Source organism: Megalopta genalis, chromosome 7 (genome assembly GCF_051020955.1).
Source record: "Megalopta genalis isolate 19385.01 chromosome 7, iyMegGena1_principal, whole genome shotgun sequence".
In the NCBI taxonomy this organism is placed as follows: domain Eukaryota; kingdom Metazoa; phylum Arthropoda; class Insecta; order Hymenoptera; family Halictidae; genus Megalopta; species Megalopta genalis.
Genome location: NC_135019.1, coordinates 11,713,959 through 11,741,363, shown reverse-complemented (window position 1 = coordinate 11,741,363; position 27,405 = coordinate 11,713,959). Strand labels below are relative to the sequence as shown.

The 27,405-nt window shown below is 46.4% G+C and overlaps 1 protein-coding gene across 14 annotated transcripts in view; it reads left to right on the top strand.

The window, feature by feature from the left end:
- The window catches only part of LOC117221835 (bromodomain adjacent to zinc finger domain protein 2B), a 396,271-nt gene that overhangs the window by 364,748 nt on the left and 4,118 nt on the right, over nucleotides 1-27,405 (top strand). For 9 of the 14 annotated variants that reach the window (XM_033473108.2, XM_033473112.2, XM_033473107.2 and 6 more), the window contains 19 exons: nucleotides 1,038-1,352; nucleotides 2,988-3,262; nucleotides 3,380-3,461; nucleotides 6,742-7,404; nucleotides 12,115-12,180; nucleotides 13,043-13,087; nucleotides 14,412-14,465; nucleotides 17,078-17,276; nucleotides 18,287-18,406; nucleotides 18,484-19,057; nucleotides 20,760-20,979; nucleotides 21,040-21,790; nucleotides 22,243-22,503; nucleotides 22,786-23,290; nucleotides 23,376-23,721; nucleotides 24,682-24,803; nucleotides 25,428-25,569; nucleotides 25,702-25,832; nucleotides 26,983-27,267. In XM_033473108.2, the coding sequence (XP_033328999.2) occupies nucleotides 1,038-1,352; nucleotides 2,988-3,262; nucleotides 3,380-3,461; nucleotides 6,742-7,404; nucleotides 12,115-12,180; nucleotides 13,043-13,087; nucleotides 14,412-14,465; nucleotides 17,078-17,276; nucleotides 18,287-18,406; nucleotides 18,484-19,057; nucleotides 20,760-20,979; nucleotides 21,040-21,790; nucleotides 22,243-22,503; nucleotides 22,786-23,290; nucleotides 23,376-23,721; nucleotides 24,682-24,803; nucleotides 25,428-25,569; nucleotides 25,702-25,832; nucleotides 26,983-27,267 (5,156 nt within the window). The remainder of the gene's footprint in view (nucleotides 1-1,037; nucleotides 1,353-2,987; nucleotides 3,263-3,379; nucleotides 3,462-6,741; nucleotides 7,405-12,114; nucleotides 12,181-13,042; nucleotides 13,088-14,411; nucleotides 14,466-17,077; nucleotides 17,277-18,286; nucleotides 18,407-18,483; nucleotides 19,058-20,759; nucleotides 20,980-21,039; nucleotides 21,791-22,242; nucleotides 22,504-22,785; nucleotides 23,291-23,375; nucleotides 23,722-24,681; nucleotides 24,804-25,427; nucleotides 25,570-25,701; nucleotides 25,833-26,982; nucleotides 27,268-27,405) is intronic. The other 5 variants (XM_033473111.2, XM_033473118.2, XM_076523808.1 and 2 more) reach the window with 5 other exon arrangements.

Here is a 27,405-nt window from a genome sequence, read left to right as displayed (position 1 = left end):
GCTGGGAGTACTTAGAGTTGATTCCTTCGAGAGCACTGGAGACGAATACAAATATTTTCCCGGCTTCGATAGCTTGAATAATCCAAATACAAATGAATAATCCAAATTCTTTGGCGACATTTAACCCTCAGCGCTCCGTTGGCTCCGCTATGGAGACATTTGTCATTTGTTCCGTAAATCCGAAGGTTCTGCTGCGGAGCCCACTGTTTTTAGCATGATTACACCGAAGATGCTATGTTTTTGTCGGCGTTGACAATTGTTATTTGTAGTGAAAACGTGCTTAGCGTGTGTACCATTACTATTAAAACATTTTTTGCCCATTTTTATACTTGGCAACATAAAATGAATAAAATCAAATGCTTTCACAAAGACGCGTAGATTACTCAAAGCAAGACTTTCTTTATCTCAGGCGCTTTGCTCCAAAAATGTGCCGGAGTTGCTGGGTAGGCAGACTCGAGAAACGCGTGGAGCGCTAAGGGTTAAGATCTATTTTCAAAAAAAAGTGAACCAGATTTTTTTCGCCGTTACCTCCTCGAACTTTAAGCCATGTATCAGGCTAGTGGCGAATTCCATTTCGACGAGATTTCATTTCTTCGGGGACAAAGAAATCGTCCAGTCATTTCTCTACTTCATCCGCTGATTCAAAATGCGTGTTAGACGAAGCTTACGTTGCGTAGAACGAAGCAGTTAAAAGTCAGGAAGAATAATTGGATTATTTATTTGCACTAATAGAACGGCGTCTCTGGTCTGCGAGGATTCTAGACCGGGAAGCTAAGTTGTCCCAGCAGACACGGTGAACCCAGTTATGTGTATCCTGAACTCGATGGTCATTCCTTTTGAACAGTAACGTAGACTTCGTTTTCCGTTCAGTTATCGAATAATTTTTCCAAATGATTTTCCATCGTTGATTTGATTTGATTTGATTTCTGAGTCGAGCGAAATTTTCGACGCCGACGAAGAGGAAGAGAGCTACCCTGGGCCGGCCGTTCTGTTTTTTTCTCTTATGATTTCGCACTAAAACCATGCTCCCTATATAGCGGTCTTTGCAGGAGAAGATGAAGAACAAGTTACTGGAGGTGTCCGGCGAGGAGAGCAACATGGACGTGACCAGCGAGAGCGGCAGCAACACCGACGTCGTGACGGACACCGACGACGACAACACCGACGGCGTTTCGAACGCGAAGAGAAGAAAGGTGAAGCCCAGCGAGAGGGATCTTCAGGTTCCTCTGGAACGTGGCTGGAAACGAGAGACAGTGATCAAGGGATTAGGGAAGTCCGGTGTGATAAAGGGCGACGTGTCTTACTATAGTCCTTGCGGAAAGACGTTCAGGAGCAGTCCGGACCTAGCCAAGGTAGGTCACGTCCTTTCGGCAGATCTTGATTTCAATTACGATCGAAGCCGAACTGTTCTAATCGGTCTCAGCCACGCGGCCGCGAGATCGACGAGTTTCTTAGCCGACAATGCTCCGAACCGAGTGCTTATTGCACGATCTTCGACGAATAATTGGTCGACGAACCTTTATCTCGAGCATCGATCTTTGGATCGGCGGACATTTTTCAGCATTTATGGCAGCCACGGCTAGATCCGTCCAAATCTTTGCGATTCATTTTCATTCGTAGAACCGCTTCGATGAAACCTCTTCGTCGATGCCAAAGTTAACCCTTCTGCTAGTTCCAATGTTAATAGTAAATAATTCCAAACGACTGCCGCAAAATTAGAATTAGATTCGGCGCCTGTTATCCGAGGGTTAACGATAGTTTGAAATTCACAATTTAACCCTTTCGCCACGGCAGCTCCATCCACCGAAGTACCGTCACTGAACGGAAACTCGCTCCAGAAATATGCACAGTGCGCATGGTTTCTGTATATATGTTGTTCCAAGTCTTAAATAATAACTGTGCCGAATAAAACAATCATTGTTCTCTAGTGTAACTAGCATATTTACACTTTTAATTTAAAAACACACAAAATTATAGGTAACATAGGTATTTATACAGGGTGTCCCAAAAATGTCTCGCAATCCGAAAGTGGCGGGTTCCTCAGGTCATTTGAAGCAACTTTTTCCTTTGCAAAAATTTTCTCCGAGGCACCATTAACGAGTTATTAACGAAAAACAGTGGTCAATGAGAGGCGAGCTCAGCTGACGTGAGCCGACCGAGCCAACGGCGCCAGCGGTCAAGCGGTCGAATCCCAACTCAGCTGGCGCGAGCCGCCGAGTCAACGGCGCCAGCGGTCGAGGCGGTCGAATCCCAACTCAGCTGGCGCGAGGCGGCCGAGCCAACGGCGCCAGCGGTCGAGGCGGTCGAATCACAGCTCACTTGGCGCGAGGCGACCGAGTCAATGAGCGGAACTGGGCTTCGCGCGCTGGTTGACTGGGCCGCCTTGCGTCAGCCGTACTCGATTCTTATTGGTCACTGTTTTTCGTTAATAACTCGTTAACGGTACCTCGGAGAAAATTTTTGTAAAGTAAGAAGTTCCTTCAAATGATCTGAGGATCCCGCCATTTCCAGATTGTGAGACATTTCCGGGACACCCTGTATAATTACAAAGCCTAACGATTAAATGTTTAATATAATTAATAACGAGACGAAAATGATTGAAATATAATATGTAAAAACTAATAATGTAATTCTATGCGATAAATTTGAAAGCAAGGATCTATGCAAAGGCCAACACCGCCATTTTTGCACTCATACCGCGAATCCGTTCTTTTATCATTTTTGCTACAAATTACACATCCGCGTCTTCTGTATACACTTCATTTCGAGTGGATGCCGCATATATGCGGCGCTCGGCGCGAAAGGGTTAACGAGTGAAAATGCTCGGAGCGTCGAAGAAGAATTCGATGCTACAAGTACGATGTTCTCCGATCGAAAAGAGAACGAGCTAGCCGGTTGGAGCGTCTACTATCGATCAAACAGTGTGCGACTCGAACGGGAAACGTTCGAATGCCGTGTTCACGAAGCGACGAACATCATCTTTTTAGTTCCTGGAGCAGCAGAACCCCGCGGAGCTGACGACGGCGAACTTCTCTTTCTCGTCCCGGCCGTTGGTGGGCGAGTTTCTTCAGCCGACGATGGGCCTCGCGGAGGCGGAATTCGTCAGGCTGGGTGCCCAGGAGGTGGCCAGGAGGCTGGAGGAGCTTCGAGCAGCCGGCGGCTTCAGGGATGTGCGGACGAACAATCAGTACGAAAGGGAGAAGCTCGCGTACGCGAAAAAGCTGGCGAAGGAGGAGGCGCAGCGGCACAAGGAGCAAGCCAGGTCTGTACAAGCTGTTTGAGACGGTATCGACGCTCGGCGAAACATTCGGAGAATATTGTACGATGATCGGGAACCGTTTGCCGGCCGAATTAAACGATCGCAACACGATTGTCGCAGGCTGATCAAGGAGCAGGAGAAGTCGGAACGTCAGGAGGCGGTGAGACGAGAGCGGGAAATTCGAAATCAGCAGCTGCTCGAGGTAAGTTGACGCTCTCACACGAATCGTGTCTTCCTTTTTCACGTTTTTGTCTCGATTCTCGTTGTTTCGTTCACAAGGAATCTGTTCTCTTACTCTATTTGGGATACCTACTACGTTTTTTGTATTTTGTCCACCTGTCGTGCGTGTCGCATGCTCTCTGTGTGTGTCGTATTTTATATTATACATACATATATATATTATTTATATTCTTATTACGTATATATATATATCTATATATATATACACATATACCGTTCCATCTATATCTATATCTACAATATATCTATATGTGTGCACCGTTACGTACATGCAGACATATACATATATACATATATATATATAAATATATATATATATATATACGTTTTACTATTTCTCCAGTGGATTATCTCTTGTAACCAGATACTTTTGTAATACGTCGCAGAATTATTATATCTATATCTTTATTTATGTATATATATATATAAATATATATATGTATATATCTGTATATTTATATATATTTATATATTTATACATATTCATATATATTTGTATATTTATATACATATATGTACATATATATATGAAGGCCCGTACCCTAATTACGATCCGTCAACCAACCAAGAAAACGTCCCAGGACACACGAAGACCACCCAGACCCATAGTCGACCAAGAATCGCTAGCAATAGTGACAGGAGAACCCAGCATGTCCTCCCAGTCTCTTTCTCCGACTGACACCCCACCCCCCTGGTCCAAACACCCCGCCCTAATTTTCTCTTTTGTTTCTCTTGATTTGATGTTCTGTCCGACACGTTAGTTATTTTGACTTTTGTTCTCGTTGAAACCCCAGTGAGTCGAACGTCTTTTTAGTCGTTTAAACGGAGATCGTTTGTGGCTGCATCTCGCTTCCGGGGGTCCTCCACTCGGCGAGAATAGACGCGATCGAGCGAGGACCCGCCCATTTTTCGGTTTCTCGGGCCGATCGTCTGATCGACTGCGATCGGCTCCACTCGAGAAACGGGGAGAGAAAAAGAAGGAGTGCTCGTCGAGGAAATCGAGGCGCACCGGCACTCGTATCGATCTGCGCTCGGTAATTAGGGGCATCGAGCAGTCGCGGGGTTCGAACGTTTCGAAGGATCGATCATGGCCTCGAGAATTGCGAGAGTAGAAAGGCCTCGATCTTCGCGACGAGCACCGTTAAACGAGAGTCGAAATTTGTTGCTCGAAGTCTGTATAGTCGTATGAACTCGATACCTAGCTCCCCGACGCTTTTTATGTGCGCTGTAGACCAGTCTCAGAGTACTCGGTTTTGCCGTGGCATATCCTCCTAGATCCATAGGTGAAGGCGAACGACCGTGTGAGAAGTTAGCGACGACCGATCAGAGCAAGCCTAAAAACGCCTCCCCCGGTTGTTCCTCGAGCAACAGAACGGAACGCGGTTCTCGCGTCCCGGCGAACGCTTTCCGAGCCGAGCGCGCTCCGAGTTTTCCAAATTGCTTCTTCCACGTTCCGACGGCGCGATCGTTAAAAATCAATTCGCCGCGGAAGAGGAGATCGTTCTGAAAAATTCTGGATCGAGGAACACGGTCCGGAAGCGCGATTTACGATCGCCTTGCCCGGGAAACGTTCTCGGGCTGTCTCTCGGGGAGCTCGATCGCACTAGAGAAAATAATCGAGAATCGTTCGGGCAAGGTCGATCCAGGGCGAAAGTAGATTGCGCGAGTGTAGAACCGTTTTGATAGTTCCTCCATTTGTGATAGTTGTCCAAAGTATCCGATCGGGATCCCTTCGAGCGAGACACGAACCAAGCTGCTCCACCAGAAGCCCTCTTCAATCACTGTCACTCATTCGCTCATTCATTCCACCCCCGAACTCCTCCGCAATCACTTGCATCCACTTTCTCCCACACGCACTGCACATCACACGTGTGCCCACCCTCCACCCCCTCTCTCAGAAACCACCTAACCAGTCTACTCCGAAAAAAAAACATACACGCAACACAGACCGCGTTAGAAAACGGGACGTTAGAGGGAAGAACGTCGACGAGACAGGGAAAAAGTGGAAAATGTAGATAAAGGTAGTGGGTTTACTGGCTGGGACGAGACCGTAGGGATGCCCATTCCACTGATAATCGATCCTAATCGATCCCTCGTCCGCTTTCCGTGAAGATAGGTCTCGTGAAGAATCGGTTCGACGAATCTCGTCGCTCGAGGAGCACTGTTTCAGGCTGCGCGTTCTATCCGCTCATAATCGATCGCGATTCGCTACGGATAAGACAGCGTCTTCTGCGATCATGTTTCGACGCGATCATAATACACGGTAATGTCTCCCTTACTGACGCTCAGATTGTCCACTAAATTGGACATTTTGGAAAGAGGCGATACGATTATTCGATCCTTGCGGTTCATTTTTATAGTTACGAATTATCAACAATTATAAAAACGAGCAGCAAGGCCGGGATAATCGTATCTCCTCTTCCCAAAATGTCCATTTCTGTTTCCTAGCTGAGCGTCAATTACGGAGAATTTACTGTATTTCAGTTTAACCTCTTGCCGTGCCATTCTCTTCACAGTTATGACGATTAGAAGTTTTTTGATCATAATAATTTCTTAGAAGAAGAAGAGAATTTGTATTTATTGTACGCCTGCATTTTCTTGAATATTTAAACATTGTCATTACGAATTGTCAACAACTATAAAAACGAGCTGCAAGGCTCGAATAATCGTATCTCCTCTTCTTAAATTGTCTATTTTTGTGCACAATCTGAGCGTCAATTAGGGAGAGACATTACTGTATACTTCTAGAATCCTAATAAACCTTCATAGACGACGAAGTTGCGGGACAATTCGGGCTTGTAAGACGTAGCAGGAGCCCAGAGCATCGGCCAGTTAGCGCACCCTGGTCACAAAGAGTGCCTCCTAAACATACCGTGCCACGTAAACAGTGTCTCCTCTCGACCAGAAGCGTCTTCTTCAGTCAGTTTTGTTGCGACTTTCAGTTGGTCGCGAATCTGAAAAACGGCTCAGCCTACCCTCTTCACAGAGAGACCACGCCACGAACCCCACCACCACCACCACAACCACCACCACCACCATTATCACCACCACTACCACCACCACGATCACAACCCACCACAACTAACCCGCGCTCTAAACGAGCGTCGTCGGTCCTCTCGCAGAGGGCCGCGCTTGTTAGAGAGCGACGGGTGGCAACACTCGCACGCGACTACCCGACACGTAACGACGAACCGTCGATTAACACGATCGATTATTGGGCATCCCTAAACCTACAAACGCAGGGTCGAAAGCGGCTCGCGTTCACGATCAAGCAGAAAATGAAGATCATCCAAGAGATCGAACGCGGCAAGAGCAAGAGCGACGTGGCGCGCGAGCTGGGTCTGGCTAGCAGCACGGTGGCCACGATCTGGAAGAATCGGGAGAGCATCGCGGAGAGCTGGAGGAACCGCGACATGATGCAACACGCCGACCCCGAAGACGGGAAGAAGTCTTCGTCGGCGGGCGGGCTGCCGTCGGGCTCGACGGCCTCGAGCCTGGCCTCGGTGAGCTCGTTGCCCTCGTTGCCCCCGTTGCCGGCCAGCACGGTCCTCGGCAACGCGAACACCCCGAGCACCGCGGCCCCGCCATTACCTGCCGCCGTCGTGGTGCCGCCGCCGCCGCCGACGGTCCAGGTGGTGCCGCCGCCCCCGCCACCGCCGCCCCTAACCCTGACGACCGCCTCGACCACGGCCGCCGTCTCCTCGTTGTCCTCGTTGTCGTCGTTGTCGTCGTTGTCGTCGTTGTCGTCCTCGTCCGCCCCGTTGCCGTTGACGCAGTCGCAACCCACCACGCAGCCCACCACGCCAACCTCCAGCACCGCGTCCACAGGCACCACCACCACCAACGCCAGCATGGACAATACCCAGCAGGCCCAGACTCAGACGCAAAGTCAGGAGCTTCTGGAGGTAAGATCGTCGTATTGACGCCTCCTCAAAAAAATACCCCCTCAAAAAAAAAACTCCATCCCCCCCAAAGAGACCCGCTATGTTCGGACACCCTCGGCTTGTTGCGTCCTTCACGGACCAGAGAATCCATCCAGCTTGGGCCGAGGATGCGGGCATATGGGGGTCGCTGATGGAACCAACGAGAATCGGCGTCGATCCGGTGGCGCTTCGATGATTGACAAATTGGAAATGTCCTCGGATATGTAATACCTGCGGTATTTTGTATACTTGGAAGAGAAGCAAATGGATTTGCAGAATCAATGGATTGTCGATTCTCCGCAATCGGTACAGCTCTTTTGTCGTGAGGCAGTTGTTGACGAGCCCGACACACCCAATTCGCAATGCTCTCGTGTATATAGTCCGATGTAGAGAGAAGGGTCTTCTTTTGAGTCTGTGGGACCCATGAACAACCAGGTCGTTTGCCAAAAGAAACGTACGTACGAATCAATGTCCATAGAACGCCGAAAATCTTTGCTTCTCACAAATGTCCAAAACCCAGACAGTAGACAAATTAACGAATATCGGTGGGCTCTCGAAAAGTATTATACCATCCGATAAGTTCCGATAGCCGTGCTTAAGATTCGAGCGAACAAATATCGAAGAAGAACCACCCCTGAGAACCGACCTCGCGCGACGTCCATCAGGGCCGTGACCATCCGCCGTATCCTCCCCAACGGTTGTTCTCTCGACGAATCCCATTCGAGGAGGAATTTTATCGTCTCACCTCTGCCTCGACGGTTCTCTAAGTCGCGAGCCCCGCCCGCCCCGAATCATCATCATCATCATCATCGAAACCCTCATCGACTTCATGCTCACTATGAACGTTGACTGTTTTCTATCCCCCCCGCGATTCATCGGTCCACCGTTTCTCCCAGCTCCGTCTTTTTATTTCGTCTGATTTCCACGAGGACTATAAAATACGATGGACCTCTCGAGGTAAGACTACGATTGCCTGGTTTTCTATGTTGTCCTCCATATTTTGCGACTCGTAATCCCGATACAACCCCCGCCCCACCGCCCAACCATCTCCCGATTCGCTCATTATAACTCTCACCGAATGGATTAACTTTCACTGTGAACCAACAGAGGTAAGATATACAACTCTAGTCATTCTCTCTCTCTCTCTATCTATCTATCTATCTCTCTATCTTACATTTTTTTAAACGTTACATCTCATGTCAGTTTCATATGTGTATGTGGCCATCAAACATTCTGCGTGAGACCGATCACATTCGTCATTTTACATCAGCCACTACTCCCCGCCCGCCCCTCACCGAGTCTCGATCTTCTCGAACGCGGTTACAGAAATCATTTTCCCCTTTACCACATCGTTCCGACCGTTTCGTTTCCGGGGGATCCCTTTCGGGGATCCTCGTCACGGGTTCTTTCACTTTGTTTTCACGCGCGTCGATTCCTTCAGCGACATCTTTCTTCCTTCGAATTTGCGTCTCGCCGATGAAAGAAGCTGCGAAGCGAGCAAAAAATCGAGTGATTTTTCTGTCTTTTTTTTTTCTTTTGTTTTGTTGGAGAACTAAGAAATTCGGCGGCTAGTTTCACCCCCTCGGAGAGAAAAAAACAAACGAACTTCTTCGTCGATCACGAAAGAGGACACATCACACGACACAGGCGCGCCACGCATAACAAAACGCGCACGCGGTGCTTCGTAGGAAACAAAAAAGAAAACGATGGGTGATACCACTTAGAAATGTTAAGTCCCTGCTGATCGGCACGGTCGAGGTCCTCTTCAAACGCAGAATCGAATTGACGCTTGACAGACGCTTCGTTCCGCTGTCTATTATTTCATTCGCGCATCGTGGATGATGCTCTTGCTGTAGAAAATGATTTTATAGATCGTTCGCTGTTCTCCTACGCGAAGTACAAAATGTCGGTGTTAATTAAGAGCCGAGGTCGTCGAACGAAGGATTACAAGCTCGCCGATTGCGTTTTGAAAATGACACTCGACCCGAGTCGATCGATGCAAAGGATCCGAAATGAGACAACTAGCGAGCTCTTTCACGCAAGACACGCTTAAAGGTCCCGCGAATTTTCGCAGAGTATATTGACCGAACGAAAGTTATTTGTTGACAATTCGGAAGAACCAAGATCCCGATAAGATATTAAAGCTCCGATAAGATTTCGAAGTTCCAGAGAAGAGATACGTCTGCCGTGAAGGAGCTCTCGAGAAGTCAGAACTATAGCGATCGATGCTGACACACTCTGAAAATAGATTGGCAAAAGATCGAGAAAAGTATCTGCGCATCCAGTAGGCCGAACAAATGGTAATACCGACTGTCGTAACGCTATCCTGTGCTTCTCCTGTCACTATACAAGAAATAACAGCTAGCTACATGATTATCCAGCATGCCGTAATTATTATTTTTCCGAGTTTTTCGGGCGTGTTCCACGGCGTATCGACGTAGGAACACCGCTCTGCCGGCGTCGTGCATCGCGAGGACCGCTTTCTGTTTTCCTTTTTTTTTCCACGCTCTCTGTTTTCGTTCTTCTCTGGCTATCGGCGATGATCGAGCATAATCGCGGCCGCGCGAACACTCTCAAAGCGAAATCGGAGTTTAACCGATCGATCGCGCGCCGCGCGCTCTAATTATCGCTATTACCACCATCACCCGCTGTTATTAATATTATCACACACGGAAACCGCTGCCACGATCACGTTCTCTCACAGCTGTTCGGATCTCTGCGTCACGAAACAACTATCGGCTTTCAGCAATTGATATATAACACACTGACAATACACATAGATTATACTATGTGCATAACCATAAAAGGCGAGTATTATTCTGCTTGGCTCCTGCATGCGCTGATTATCTCTCTCTCTCAATCTCTCTCTCTCTCTCTCAATCTCTCTCTCTCTCTCTTTCACGATATTTTACCACTTTCTACGGCTGTGTTTTCTCTTCTCTAATTTACCGTACTCCCCGATCTTTTTTCTCGTACACTCTGGTTTCATTGTAATTTCAAACGTTTTTCTGTATAAAATGATGGTGGTTTATACATATTTACATATACATCTATATGTATGTATATTTCTCTTTATATATTCTCACTTTGTATTTCTATCTCTATATCGCTAGATATATATATATACATATTTATATGAATATTTTATATATTTCTCTGGTAGTTGGTCAAAAGCTTTGGTTTTCACGAACTCTCTTTGTTTCCTTCCGTTCATCGTACACACTACACAACATTGTTGAACAACTCGTCGATTGTTCCACGGAAACGGAGAATCGTTTTTTTTTGTGCCGTCTCACTTTCTGCTTGGCTGCTCTTTTTCTCAACATTATGTATAATATATCACGAGGTTTTTTATGACAGCATGCCGATCTCGCTACCTGTTTTTCTCTCACTCTCTCTCTCTCTATCTCTTTCTCTATCTATCTGTCTATCTCTCTATCTCTCTTTGATGGGGTGTACATGATTTTTTTGGTGGGTGGGAAGGGCTTCTCTTTGTTGTGTCGTTCAATCGAATTGTTACTCGCCAACAGGACCACCCTACGTTGCCAAAAGTCGTTGTTTGTCGTAGTCGAGGGGAGACAGCGATCTTTTTAGCCACGGTTCCCGATCGATCCGCGGATCGGGAACACGAATATTTTCTTTAATAGAGTTTTCTTTTCGTTGTTCCGCGGTAGAGTATGACAACGTCACTAGACATCCTTAGAGTAGTGCTTGTCACCGACTCCGCTGACATAGTCGCGCTTCTTCTACACGTTGCTTTCGGATCACTACACGAAGAAGTCGGAGATCAGAATTCGAGAAGTTATCGTCAGGATCTACAGATATCACGAAAGTTTCACCGACTACACATACTCTTCGGTTTGGCCGCGAAATATCGCGATCAGGGAACACGCGAGTTTTTGTCAGTTTCTTTTGTTCGTATCGAGACGATTTTCTCCGGCAAAGAAATCACGGTGTTCGTAAGTGTTCGAAGTGTAGCTCGGGAAATCGTCAAATAACGCTTGGATTTGTTCTAGAGAATATGGTCGCAAAAATTTCAACCGATAGTTACGTTGATAAGTGCGCTATAAATTAGTCGCCTGTCTTTGTTCCGTTTGCAACATTAAACGTTGAGAAAAGCAATTCGAAAGTACCCAAGAGATGCACAGTGTTATAACATACGGGAAAATGAAACACGAGCGAAAACATGGCCGAACGCGCGTTGAGCGCAAAGATGGCGGTTCGCCACGCATTGAAGTCGCCGGTGCAGCGTGTTTACGCCACGTTCTCGATTATGTTACATTCGAGCAAAGCTATGCCCGCCCGATCCAAAATTACAGTCTGCCCCCTACACGTTCCGTTAAAAATTGTTACATAAAATCGTTTTCTCAAGGCCCTCCGCAATCGCGTTCAAAGCTACCTCTAAAATAAATCCCTTTTGCTTCGAAGAAACTCGAATTCCTGACGACCAAGTTCAAGGATCGGTATTCCTGTTTTCTGAATCATCGATAGATCGATCGTATCGGTTAGTCGCGATAAATATCGAGCGTCGGGACGACGAAAGAATAACTCGGAATTGCCCGGAACGGCAGGCTCCCCGCGTCAGGGCGAAAGATGCAAACGAAAGAAAGCAAAAAAATTCATTCTGTAAATTTGCTCACGGAATTGATATTGATGGATGTGAGTGACGTGTGTATATGGCATTGTGCGCAGGCCCGGAAAAAACGGCAGGAAGAGCTGGAGAAGATACGGCTGGAAGAGCAACAACGGAAGCAACAGGTAATCCTAAAATCGTTGTTACACGCACCCTCGGTCTCTCTGTGTCTCCCCAGCCCTCGCCGCGTCGCCACCGGTAAAATAAAAATTATCGAGAAACTCGGCCGACATATTTTCGCGACGCTCGCAAATGTTATTCCGCCGGGGGAATTCACTTTAGACGTGTTATTCAATTTGCGCTCCGCCCGCGCGAACAAATTGCATTTCCCTTTGCGACGGGATATCCGGTTTTCAAATTATTTTCAATTAGAACTGAATCTATCCCGTGCGAGGCGCGTTACCCGATTGTCCGGGAATTATCTCTTGATCTTTAATGCGATCGCGTCGGCGGTTCAAAGCGAATCCCGTTTCATCGTTACCTGCCTCGAAAACATCTCGACTCGACAAATTATTAATGCGCCTTTGATCTGCTATTCTTGCGCTTTTCCATCAACGCGTTGTCGTCGAGTTCTCGCTCGTTTAAAAGTCATGTTGATTCGCAGCGATTTCTGTGCGCGCGAACAGGGGAATTCCTTTGTTAACCCTCGCGCGTTCCTCGGTGTAAAAATTCGCACGTTCGCTGTTTCTTTTGGACACTGTAAAACCTTTGGGAGCAGAGATTCAGACGCTACGAATGCACGCATGTGGTCTTAAAATCTCTCGTGGAAGTGTTCCCGAAGAGCGTACGAGGGTTAAATAGTTGATAAATCGAGAAAATTGAAGTTCACGCTCGTTCGTGGATGATGTTCGAGGCGTCGCTCGATAAATCGCACCACTCCCACGATTAGATCGTTCGATTATCCGCGTCGGAAGCCCCGGTAAACGCGAGTCGCACACGCAGTGTGGTAACGATGATGATAAACCGGAATTAATTCTGATTTCGCAGGAACGAGAACTGAAGCGGCAACAGGCGGTCATGTTGAAGGAACAGGTGAGTCCCATGGATCACGTCAGCCCCTAGATCGTGTCATTGCTGTAGACTAGACGGTGTGCGTGTGTGTATTCCGTAGAAATATTAGCTTTCGTTTCATTATCTCCATCGCTTTCGTTCATCGTTTCTCGTACTAATCTACGCGATATCACAAAGTCCGGCTGATTTACCTTCGCATATCTCTTCCGGCACGGTCTCATCCGCGATTATTATAATATACTCGAATAACCATTAACGAATCCATTAACTGTTCCCAGCGGCACGACCGCCGGGAAACGCCGCAGCCTATTTCTTTCGCGAACCTCTAATTACACCGGGACCACCGCGTGCATTCGTTTCTAGAACACAAAGCTGTGCGACGGTGAGGAGATCATGATATATTGCGTTTCTCGATTGTACTCTCGGTTTATCTACAGATGTACGCTCTCTTCCCTCGTGAATGATCGTGTTCTACCTACTTTCTCTCGGTTTGTATTCAATAGATATGCTCTGTCGAACTTTTGGTCAAACGTGTTCGCTTCTCGTTCTACAGGGTGTCCCAAAAATGTCTCGCAATCCGAAAGTGGCGGGTTCCTCAGGTCATTTGAAGCAACTTCTTCCTTTACAAAATTTTTCTCCGAGGCACCGTTAACGAGTTATTAACGAAAAACAGTGACCAATAAGATTCGAGTACGACTGACGCGAGGCGGCCCAGTCAACCAGCGCACGAAGCCCAGTTCCGCTCGTTGGCTCGGTCGCCTCGCGCCAGCGAGCTGGGATTCGACCGCCTCGACCGCTGGCGCCGTTGGCTCGGCCACCTCGCGGCAGCTGATCTCGCCTCTCACTGGTCACTGTTTTCCGTTAATAACTCGTTAACGGTGCCTCGGAGAAAATTTTCGTAAAAGAAGAAGTTGCTTTAAATGATCCGAGGAACCCACCATTTCCGGATTGCGAGACATTTTTGGGACACCCTATAGTCGTTGCTACGTTTGCTACTCGTGTCATTGGTTACGAACGTAGATCTCGCGTTCCGACGGAACGAGTATTCTTTCGAACGAGTTTTAGAGGCTTCATGGAAAAGGAATTGTCCCGGCAGAAATGATGAAAGAGTGGAGATTTTACGACGAAAATGATCATTGTAAAGATCTTCGTGCAAGATCGAAACGGCCGCTGTTTTGCGAGTTCGAGAAGCAACGGTCGAGGATAACACGAGAGAAGCAGGAGCATAGTCTTAGTTTGCCCGTTTTACAAAACGTTTCAACGAAATCGTTCGCGACACCGTGAAAGTACCGATCGTGGGGGTAGTTTGAGCACTGGTGGACTGTGGATATGTTTTGTGCCGCAGATGTACATGCAGGAGCTCACCAAGCAGCGCGAGATGCTCTACACCGTCGAGCTGGTATGTCTCGTACCCAATCTAGTTTAATAAGACAACCTCACTAAACGGGTAACCGTGTCCAGCGAACCTTAAACTGCTTACGCCGAACCCCTGTCCCGTTGACGATCACTAGATTCGCTGTCCCTCGATCGAACCGTCCTCCCAAAGTCACAAGACCAACATTCGTTGTTTTATCTTGCCACACGATCAATGGCGTCTATCGATCGACGATGGATCTAATTATCGACAACAGGATGGGGCGAGACAGAGACAGTTCAAAGTTGCCACGATCAGCGAGGCTATCGCGTCGAAGTCGATCTCTCGTCGAAGACGTAACATTCTCGTCGATCTTCGACGAACGATAGCGTACTCTGCTGATTTTAATACCTTCGTCGACTCGTTGGCTGCCGATTGAAGCGTGTTCATCGAGTTTCCAGACCGACATTTGGTTTTCGGAAATGTTCCATCGGACCTGTTGCATCGCTTTCCGAATCGACGTCGAAATTCGTTATTAGTCCTTGGACGACATTTTTGAGTAGTTATTACAGCCATGGCTGGGTCCAAATCTTTACGATTGATATTCGTTTGTATATGTTTAAAACTGTGTTTTATTTAGATCCAAGTTAACCCTTTGCAAGTCGAAGCTATTCTAATTCGAAATTATATGATTCAATGCACTTTATGCATACGAAATCGAGCCTATTGGAAAGTACGATACTTGCAGTTTTAACAGTTTTTTTTTTTAATATGACAACAATATAGAACGATTATTTCGAAAAATGGTATAACAATTTTTATTGGCTTCTCAGACTTGCCGCTCGAGTGCAAAGGGTTAATCCTTTTATTCGACTCAATATCAATAGCTGATAATTACAAATGACTGCCACACAAAATTAGGATTTAGATGAAATCTTTGTAACGCCGGGTCAAAATGGACCCGACGCCCGCGAATCGAGGGTTAATCGATTTGTCTGTTCGATTCAAGTCGAAATCTTTTCCGACAACTCAGCGAACGAGGGACGCGATGAATATACAGTGCGACAGCTTGGCAATCGGCAGCGTGCGAGTGTTCGATCAGACAAAGCTCTAACACAACGTACAATTCGATGATTCTCACAATCGGATTTCGCACTGATAACAATTATTCGAAGGAGGTTGTCCTCGTGACTTCCTCGAGCAGCTTCAGCCACATTAACATCCGCTTTTCGAGATATCCACGTTCACTAACCAGTAACCGCGCGGTGACAATACATGTTCGTGACCAGTCATATATATGCATCGTAGGCGTTTCATCTCGCTTCGTTCACACCGATCAAAGTGTCTCACGTAATTAACGTTCGAAATCTCGCCGCACAAACTAGTTTGGACGAAGTTCTTCTGTCATTCGACGAGCCTTGTCATCCCAGTCGGTCATTCCGGTCTTCGTTGACTCTATGTCTTTCATGTTTATAATTTTGTACAGGGTGTCCCAGGTTTTAATGTTGAAACTTTGTTAGTGTATTCTATGGCACAATGTAAGAAAAAAATGTTATGTAAACATAGGTCATATAGAGCTTTATTAAGAAGTTATAACAAAAATTCAGAATATAGGAATAGTATCAACTTGCTGTTACTGCCAGCATTGGCTTGAATAGATCAGCACATGCCGTGTGTTTATGTAAGCTATGTTTATTAATACATTTCGAAACGCGTATTAATAACCGTTGTTGACAATACATGATTGACATCGCGATCGAAGATTTTCTTTTACTTTTTATTTTTTTTTAGTTGATTACTATTCCTATTCTGAATTTTTGTTATAACTTCTTAATAAAGCTCTATATGACCTATGTTTACATAACATTTTTTTCATACTTTGTGCGATAGAATATACTGACAAAGTTTGAACATTAAAACCTGAGACACCCTGTATATTTATCGAATGATATTAAATTAAAATTAAAATTAAATCTGAGAGCATCTAACGAGCTCGTTAAACAATGGAGCCGTTTACCGTGGGGCAACCTTTGTCTTTGCTTCGTCTTCGGGCAAGACGCATTACATTTTTTTCTTCAACAATGGACAAAATAAAAGAATACAAAAATGTAATCATCTTCTCGCAATAAAGGCACAGCAATTGGTCAACCCCACAGTGACCGGCTACGCTATAGAGCGAAAGAAGATAAACAGATGAAATGCTTCCTAACTTTATTAACTTATCGCCTAAAAAAAAATAAGTTTCGCCACTTGGGTGACAGCCTCGGAAAAATTTGCAAGACAGTGCCTCGAATCGAGCATACCGAACGCGGGAAAAGCGACGGTAACCCGTTCACCGGCTCGTAACGATCGCTGCTAGCCGACACATAATCGAGGAGTGTGGTTGGGTAACAGTTTGCACGATACTTTCTGACCGAAGGAGAAACGAACAGATCTTGGACGAGTTTACTACATTGCATCCGTGTATAGATCACTGCCATGCGTAGCTTCCTGAGAAGTAATATTTGGGACGGTTGTAGAGTTTGCCGTAGCCCGTGCGTGTCAAAAGTTGTGCTTTCGAACGAGTTGTCACGAGACCTATTTTGTCAATGCTGCATGAACGCGTACACGGCTCGCGTATTCGCCCCGTTCATTTCCTTTCGTTGGGTGTACCGCAGGAGAGAGAGAGAAGGAGACAGCACATGGCGTTGGTGCGAGCGCTGGAGAACCGCCGGAAGATGGAGGAGAGAGAGAAGAAGCGTCTCGAGGCGAGGGCCGAAAGAATAGCGTCGAAAGAGAAGCGCGCCGAGCAAAGGAAGATGGAGATGGAGCTGATCGAACAGATCAGGAAACCTGTCGAGGACATGGAGCTGACAGGTACACGCTTGCACCGAGTCGTTCGAGTTCACCGAGGTCGACTCTGCAACTAACTTTTATCTATTTATTCATTCATCTATTTATATATTCCGGTAGACATTCATTTTTACGACAAAGAATAGAAAGCAATATTAATATTAATTAGGAGTACCCACGTGGAAGTCTAGTTCTAGGAGTAACCACGTGGGAGACCTAGTGCCAAGGGTGCTCACGTGGGAGGAGTACGCACGTGGAGGTCTGGTAGACTCCTATCATTGACAAATTTTCGTATATTTTAATCAGTACAGTAATGTCTCTCTAATTGTCGCTCAGATTATCCACAAAAGTGGACAATTTGGGAAGAGGAGATACGATTATTCAAGTCTTGCGTCTCGTTTGTAGTTTTGTTGAGAATCGGTAATTATAAAAGCGAGGCGCAAGACTTAAATTAATCGTATCTCCTCTTCTCAAATTGTCCGTTTTTGCGGACAATCTAAGCGTCAGTTAGAGAGACATTGCTGTAAATAGTACTTTTTTCATTGGGCTTTTCGTCAGCGTTTCGAGCGAACAGTCTGTATAAACTCGTTTTAAATTTTGCGACATTGGCTGCGCGAGTGTCTGTATTATCGCTATATTGTCAATAACGAATTGAAGTGTCCAGTAAAAAAGGTCAGTCGCATTAAATCTTGATGAATAGAAGGAGATCCTAAAGGGCAGTACTGACCTAGTAAATCGAGAAGGAGCATTGAAGTTGACAAAGCCGAGCAACGCTCGGATTATTGCTCACACCATGTGCAACTTTGTACATAAAACATAGGTCTGCTATGATTCTTCAGGACTCCAAAGAACTTAAATTAAGCGAGGACATTAAAGGACCATAGTTGTGATCCGTTCGCGAAAACTGTTGGCCCATTTTAAAGGCGAAGCGATTAAAACGAAGAAGCTTATGCCGAATGCCTCTCGATTTTGTAGGCATTTGTTCTAGTAGAAGGGAACCATATTGTCGAATCTCGAATTGCTCCTGGTTCCAGATCATAGAGCGTTGCCGGAGCTGAAGAGACTGCCGGGGCTCAAGCTGTCCGGTCAAGCCTTCTCGGACATCGTGATGGTGTTCGAGTTTCTGCACAATTTCGGGGAAACCCTGGGCTTCGGTGAGCGATCATTTCCCACCCAATCGCGTCTCTAATCGTTCCGCTTCGTCCCGGAAGTAAAGAATTTGTCTCCCCAGACATGGACTCGCTGCCGAGTCTGAAGAGTCTCCAGCTGGCGTTGCTGAACGACGAGGAAGCCGAGGAAGAGATGCTGTCGGTGATGACGCACCTTCTGGTCTGCGCCATAGAAGATCCCGGCATCCCCCAGCCAGCAAGACACACGACGGGCCTCGGCCAGAGTCTCCGACAGGCTGACATTACGCACGCGAACATCAGCGAGGTGCTACGGATTTATTTGTACGCGAACGCGACCGGCGAGGTGAAGGCATTGACCGGCGTCTGCCTCGAGAGGGAACGCGACAAGAAGTTCGCCGATCATCATCAGAACGGCGGCGACTACGCGTCCACCTGCTCGGGCAAGAACGCTCAGTTCTACGAACATCTACACAACAACGAGACCTGGAGGATGTCCGAGAGGCTGAGGGACAAGCCGTTCCTGGCGCTGAACCCGACGCACAAGGCGCAGATGCTCGCGTTTCTATGCAACGAGCTGCTGCAGAACAAGGCTGTGATCAGGCAGATCGAGGGGAGCTTGGAAACCGTCGCTCAGCTCAGGAAGGAGAGATTCGTCCTGGACACTAAGATCAGAAAGTGAGTGCAACGACTGGACACGAGATCGAGAATACTGTAACTATACTCGAACCTCTGCGAGATAGGCTCGATCCCTACAGGGTGTCCCGAAAATGTCTCGCAATCCGGAAATGGGAGGTTCCTGAAGTCATTTGGAGCAACTTTTTCCTTTGCGAAAATTTTCTCCGAGGCTTCGTTTACGAGTTATTAATAAAAAACACTGACCAATAAAACTGGCGCGGGGCGGCCCAGCCAATCAGTGCGCGGAGCCTGGTTCCGCTCATTGGCTCGGCCGTCTCGTGTCAAATGATCTCGCCTCTGATTGGTCACTGTTTTTCGTTAACAACTCGTAAACGATGCCGCGGATTGCATTTTCGCTAAGGAAAAAGTTGCCTCAAGTGACCTCAGGAATCCCCTACTTTCGGATTGCGAGACATTTTTGGGGCAACCTGTATATAAGTACTTTGGTGGAGGCAAAGGATGTTACAGGATTCTGATCTTCAAGATTATAAAAGGTTTTAAGTCACTTTTCGAAACCTGGAGGTACTCATTTCAGAGTTCGATATCTATTTGTATAGAGTGAATACGTTTCAAGTATGATTATTGAGACATTATTGCTTTTGGGTATCGATCGAAGCCCATGAAACAAAACTTGATTAAATCCCTAGCAACGACAAGGTGCCCGAACCCTATATAAGTACTTTGGCGCAGGAAACTGTTACAGAATTCTGATCTTCAAGATTCAGGTAGTACTTATAAAAGGTTCTAAGTTCCTTTTCGAAACCTGGTGGTACTCATTTCAGAGTTCGATATCTATCTGTATAGTGTGAATACGTTTCAAGTATAATTATTGAGACATTATTGCTTTTGGGTATCGATCGAAGCCCATGAAACAAAACTTGATCAAATCCCTAGCAAAGACAAGGTGCCCGATCCCAATATAAGTACTTTGGCGAAGGAAACTGTTACAGGATTCTGATCTTCAAGATTCAGGTAGTACTTATAAAAGGTTCTAAGTTCCTTTTCGAAACCTGGTGGTACTCATTTCAGAGTTCGATATCTATTTGTATAGTGTGAATACGTTTCAAGTATAATTATTGAGACATTATTGCTTTTGAGTAGCGGTCGAAGCCCATGAAACGAAACTTGATCCCATACCTAGCAAAGACAAGGTGCCCGATCCCAATATAAGTACTTTGGCGAAGGAAACTGTTACAGGATTCTGATCTTCAAGATTCAGGTAGTACTTATAAAAGGTTCTAAGTCCCTTCTCGAAACCTGTTGGTACTCATTTCAGAGTTCGATATATCTATTTGTATAGAGTGAATACGTTTCAAGTATAATTATTGAGACATTATTGCTTTTGAGTATCGATCGAAGCCCATGAAACAAAACTTGATCCCATCCCCTGCAACGACAAGGTGCTCGTACCCTATATAAGTATTTGGCGAAGGCAACTGTTACAGGATTCTGATCTTCAAGATTCGGGTAGTACTTGTAAAAGGTTCTAAGTCCCTTTTCGAAACCTGGAGGTCCTCATTTCAGAGTTCGATATCTATTTGTATAGAGCGAATACGTTTCAAGTATAATTATTGAGACATTATTGCTTTTGGGTATCGATCGAAGCCCATGAAACGAAACTTGAACCCATCCCTACCAACAAGTTGAAATAGACCTAGCCAGGTCCTCTGGGCGAAGCTAAACTTTTGGTCTGTGTCCACAGGCTCAGACAACTGCATAGCCGAAAGGTGAGGATGGAGGCAGTTGGCGTGATCGTGAACAAGACAGGGGACACGATCACCATAGAGAAGAAGGAGGTCGACGAGGAAGGGAACTCGACGTCGACGGCAGTGGGAACGACGCCCACGCCCGACGAGAGTCACCACGAGGACGAAGTTGAAGACATGTCGGAGAACGAGAGCGAGGGGACTCAGCCTGAGGAGGTAAGTCTTCGAGATGTTAATGTTTCTAGAATCTGTACTACTGACTCCTGCGCGTTCAAGGAGGAGGACAAGAATTTATCCGGCGAGGAACTCGGCAAGAAGTTGGACAAGCTGCTGAAACAGTCGGAGGAGCAGCTGCAGAAGCTGAACAGCTCGTCGAAGCAGCTCCGGGCGCACATATTCGGCCAGGACAGGTACTGGAGAAGATACTGGGAGCTAGCGTGCGCCGGCGGCATCTTCGTCGAGGCGATGGAGAGCGCGGAGCCGGAGACCTTGGAGCTGCAGGCGGAATTGGATGAAAAGTACAAAAACATGCCGATCGAGGAGAAGCCCAAAGCGAAGCAGGAAGACACCAATGGGAACTCCGAGAATCGGGAGAACGAGGCGCCGAACGACGTCAAGGAGGAGAAGAAATACAACATGAACGATCAAGAGGAGGACGTCAAGCCGCAGTTGGAGAAAACGAAGCCGGAGGTGGAGGACGTCAACTGTAAGAAGGAACATGTGCAGAATTGCGGCACGGAGAACTTGACGAGTATCAAGGAGGAAAGGAAACACGAGGTGGACGGCATGAGCGACGCGAAAACCAACGTCACGTCCGAGGAGATCAAGCAGGAGACCGAGGTGGTTAATATGGATGTAGACGTCATGGTCGAGGACTCCAAGAAGGAGAACGAGGACATGGACGAGGACATGAAGCCCGTGAAGATGATGGAGGACAAGATCGTAGAAACTATTCCAAATGGCGACAAGTTCAACCATGTTAACAATCTTCATAACGGCAAGGAGCTGAACGGCACTTTCATCTCGAGTAAGCCTCGATCTCGTTTCTTTTGAATTGGGCTAATGGCTTCGGATTCATTATTATTATTGTTTAGTCGTTTGAGACAATCCTCGCCTTTCAACTTAGAATGACCTCCGGCTTACAACTTTCTTTTTGTTACATACTACTTTAATACATGATACTTAATACTAAATTGCATTGACTTAAACTAAGTTATACTATTTTTCTAGAGAACTATAAATCTATTTAATTCTTCCCATTTTCTCTATATCTACACTTTCTCTTGTAGTATAGTAGTAGTAGTCTATATCTTCACTGTCTCTTTGGTTTTGAACTTGTGACCCTTATATTTCTTTCTTCTCTCTCTTCCTCTCTCTTTTCTTTCTTTCTCCTTCTCTCCCCCTCTCATACCACTCTCATTAGCTCAATTCCTACCCCAGCTACGGATCCGTTACTATTGTTTTCACTTTGAATCACAGGTAACAGCAACGAGTCCAGCTGGTTTTCCATTCTGCCACGCGAAACTTGCGACACGCCCGGACCTAGCACCAAACAGATCTTCGGGATAGCCGAACCGACTGAACTCAGAATACCAGTATTCCCACCCCCGGCTAGCCCGAACTACGATAGGTGCGACAGTCCGGCCCCCCTGATCCTGACCCAAGACGAAGCGGTGCAGCTCGAGTACCTGAAGGTGCACGGTCTGCCGCCTCCCGGAGAAGCCAAGCCTGTACCAAAAGGTAGAACCACCTACAGTAATGTCTCTCTAGTCGACGCCCAGATTGGCCACAAAAATGGACAATTTGGGAAGAGAGGAGATACGATTATTCGAGCCTTACGGTTTATTGTTATAGTTATAAATTGTCCACAATTATAAAAATGAGCCGCAAGGCTCGAATAATCGTATCTCCCAAATTATCCACTTTAGTGGACAATCTGAGCGTCAGTAAGGGAGACATTGCTGTACTTCTGTTAGCCGAACGACGTAACTCGAACTAACGCTGCGATATCACAATGTTTAGATCTGCGGTACGGCTGGTGGAGAATAACGGACGTCGACACGTTTCAAGAGCTGCTGGAGCATCTCCATTCGCGCGGGGTGCGCGAGAAGGAGTTGAAGCGCACCACGTGGGCGACGATGGAGTCCTTCCTGGCAGTGACAGGCAGGATCAACGTGGACCCTGGCAACTTGACCGCCACCGAACTCCAGGCGACACCCGACGAACCCGACATACTGATCCCGATCCCGAAGCCGGACAATCCGGAGATTTGGAGCGAGCAGGTCGCGTTGCGGGTGGACGCGCAGCTCTTGGAGCAGGTCGAAGCTCTCGAGGACAAGGTCGCGAACGCCAGCATGCAGGTCAAAGGCTGGAAGCTCCCTCCGCGGGCGGGCACCGAGGAGGCCGAGGAGATCGAGAAGCTGAACGAGATGGAGAAGATCAGCGCCGTCGAGCAGGCACGGCAGAGGTTACTGTCCTTGGAGGCAGCGATAGAAAGGAGATACCTGAAGCCGCCGTTGGGAGTCTGGTAAGGACATTCTCCGATCGACGCTGCGATCTCGCAAGGTGCCCAGAATTTTAGATGAGATTTCGAATGACTCGTGATGTTCTAGCACCGGAGATCCGAATCTGGCAGCCCTGAAGGCGGAACAAGCAGCGGCCGCGAATGCGAACTCGAATAACTCGGATCAGAACAGTCAGACCCCGGTGCCTCAAGAGGAGACAACGCCCAGGGGGTTGAACAACTGGCGCGATGCAACGGCTCGAGCCCACACGTCGGCTCAGCTCGCCATGGCGCTATACATGTTGGAGGCCAGCATCGCTTGGGACAAGAGCATCATGAAGGCTGTGAGTCTAACACCAGCTAGAAACTCGGTCTGCGTCAAGCTACGAAACCGCTGCGTCTCACTCAAAGCTACCAATCAGTACAATCAGCTATTGACTACTTCTCAGGCCTCTGTGGGTATTCGCACTAACTTACTAACCAAGCTATCCTTTATTTCCTTGCGTAAAACTATCGCCCGTCCCGCACACAGTGAACCACAGAGAGCATATCGGTTTTAATTTTGACTAATTGGTTCTCTACAGAGGCTCGTTTGAGGGCTCGTTATGTTGTTCATATTAAACGAAATGCTCTTCGCGTGGCACTTTATTATATTATATATATATATATATCTATACATATACATATATTATGTACGTCTCGAATGGTAAAAGGTCTTTCGGCAGTCTATTTGCGGGTGTGAACGATGCGGCAGCTGTTATATATATATATTATCGTTTAGTTCCGTTCAACTTTGATCAATGGGAAATACAAGCGTGCGAGAAATCGTGTGTTGATGATAATGCTCCGACGATTATGAACAGATACGATGATGCGTTAAAATGCATCGGATGGTGGTCAGAGTCTAACGTAACGGTAGCATGCCAAGGAATATGCCGCTTTATATCATCTAGTAATATTTTCCTTTTTAACGCTTCGTATTTTTCCTTCCGCAGAGTTATCCGATTTCGTTGTTTATATTCATTACACCTGTTTCTCCTGTTGTTCCAAGCGAAATGCATATCGAATGCAAACTTTTCGTTCGTTCGAGATATCCGATATGATTTTCACGATGTTGAACCACGGGACCGAGTTGCACGATGAAGATGTATATACAGCATTTAGCATTAGTGATTTTTTTTTAACCGGACACATTTGGGCATCAGCTTTATCCCATTTTAATTCTTCTGTCTCGGTGAATGATCCTTTTCTTTTCAATTAACATTTATTGCATCGATGTAATAGTTTTATTCTTTTGAACGCTTTACCAACAGCGCTTAAACATTTCGAACGTCACACTTTGATTTCATCTAGAAATCATATCATCGAACGCCACGCGAGATAATAAAATGCGAGAGCTTTCTTTTCTGTTACAGAACTGCCAGTTCTGTCATAGCGGAGACAACGAGGATAAGTTGCTATTGTGCGATGGCTGTGACCGTGGCTACCATACTTACTGCTTCCGTCCAAAAATGGAAAACATTCCTGATGGTGACTGGTGAGTATCCACGATTCGATATACAGGGTGTCCCAAAAATGTCTCGTAATCCGGAAATGGCGGGTTCCTCGAATCATTTGAAGCAACTTCTTCCTTTACAAAAATTTTCTCCGACGCACCGTTAACCAGTTATTAACGAAAAACAGTGATCAACAAGAATCGAGTACGACTGACGCGAGGCGGCCCAGTCAACCAGCGCACGAAGCCCAGTTCCGCTCATTGGCTCGGTCGCCTCGCGCCAGCTGAGCTGGGATTCGACCGTCTCGATCCGCTGGCGCCGTTGGCTCGACCGGCTCGCGCCAGCTGAGCTGAGATTCGACCGCTCGACCGCTGGCGCCGTTGGCTCGGCCGGCTCGCGGCAGCTGATCTCGCCTCTCATTGGTCACCGTTTTTCGTTAATAACTCGTTAACGGTGCCTCGGAGAAAATTGTTGTAAAGGAAAAAGTTGCTTCAAATGACCCAAGGAACCCGCCACTTTCGGATTGCGAGACATTTTTGGGACACCCTGTATGTATTCGACGAATAATCTAAACTGCAATCTTATATCGAAAATGTACTTTAATTTTCCATGGAATTTATCCAGCGTCGTATTTTCCACTGACAGATCGCTTCGATTGTTTTCAGGTATTGTCACGAGTGCATGAACAAAGCTACAGGTGAGCGGAATTGTTTGGTGTGCGGGAAGAGGGTTGGTAAAAACTTGGTGCTGTGCGAACTCTGCCCACGCGCTTATCATACCGACTGTCACAATCCTGTTATGCCAAAAGTGAGTGATGCTTATTGCACGTTCACCGAAACGCGATTGTCGTAAATCATTGCCATTTTATCCTGCGTAGGATAATATCGTGTGAAATCATGTAGCCGGGATCCATTGGCTAACGCTGGATTATGGTTTCAGATGCCAAGGGGTAAATGGTATTGTTCAAATTGCCACAGTAAACAACCAAAGAAGAGGAATAGTAGTCGAAGGAGTCATACCAAAGGGGGAGGCACCAGAGAAAGTGAAAGTTCAGATCATCCACCAGCTAGGTGATTACGTTAAAACCAAACAAACATTGTCGACTCGCTGGCTTGACAACGTTGTTTCATTACGAATGTACAAGCAGACGGAACAGAACACAAACACAGACACACACTGGACACAGAGCTGATCAGGCTTGAAAACCTCACGATACACCAAGTAGAACTACTCGACAAACGAACAATGGTGAACTTGAATTATTTCGGTATCGAGTACGAACAAAAAGTACAGTTAGAGAAAAAAAACGGTATCGAAACGAACGAACGAATACACACGCAAAACACACACAGTATATATATATGCGATTCTACTACCGACTTCTATATAATTTTATGTACATATGCATATATAGATATATCCTCGGCCCGTGTCGTACACTCGTCGAAGAGAAAATTGTTGTTGTATGGAAGTATTTATATACCGTATACAGGGTGTTCCACGACAGGTGTTAGCTGTAATAACGCTTCTACGTAAAAAAGAGAGAGAGAGAGTGTGTGTGAGACACATCACCGATATAAAATAGAGAACTAGGCTTTTTCCCCCCGTCGTTTCCTCTGAACGCGCCCTGTGAACTATAGAACTATATCTCGTGTGTCAGGTCCCTTCGTAGGGACACCCTGTACCCCCGTGCAGCGTGTTGCTTAACGATCATCGGACTATGGGATGGGTAGTTTCTCAGAGAAATTCGTCGTAACGGTGTAGAGCTGGCCTTCGGCTTCTATGAGTTGCTCGAAAATGACTAGGGGACGAACACGGCGAGAAGTGTGCGAGAGGCGGAATAGAAAAAACCTAAATAAATAAATAAATAAATAAATAAATATAAAAAAACATGGCGAGACAAAGTAAAACACAGTAGAGACGAAAGACGAAAGAGTCAGAGAGACGAGATAACGGCTCCATCGAGAAACAACGTACCCGTCTCAAGCGGACAAAAAGTACATATATAGAAAGTAAAAGTGTAACAAAAAACAAAAAAGTAAAAACCAAAAAAAAAAATATAAAAAAACAAACGTAAAACACGCTCGAGTCTTAGCGCATTCGTCCAGAAGCTTTTGTGAATCGAAAAAAAACGGATAAACAAACAAACAAAAAACCTCCTGCGAAAGAGAAAGCTAAGCTACACGGTGCAAATAATTTCTCTGTTGTTTTGCGTCGCAGTCCAACGCCGTCAACGGCATCGAACACGCACGTAGAGGACGTCAGTTCATCGGAACCGGCAACCCCTACCGCGTCGCCACGGAAGGAGGGGAACAATAGGACGCTCACGAAGAAACAGCAACGAGAGTTGGCTCCGTGTAAGGTGCTACTCGAACAGTTGGAGCAACAGGACGAGGCCTGGCCGTTCCTTTTGCCGGTGAACACCAAACAGTTCCCGACCTACAAGAAAATCATTAAAACGCCCATGGATCTCAGTACGATCAAGAAGAAATTGCAGGACTCCGTGTAAGTTGCACGCGTACCAACGACTACTACCCTAGTTAACTAAAAAAAAAACAAACTTCTTACTAAAAAAAAAATCTAAAAAAAGCAAAAAGTCCATTTATAAATAAGACCAAAAAAAACACACACATACCACCCATC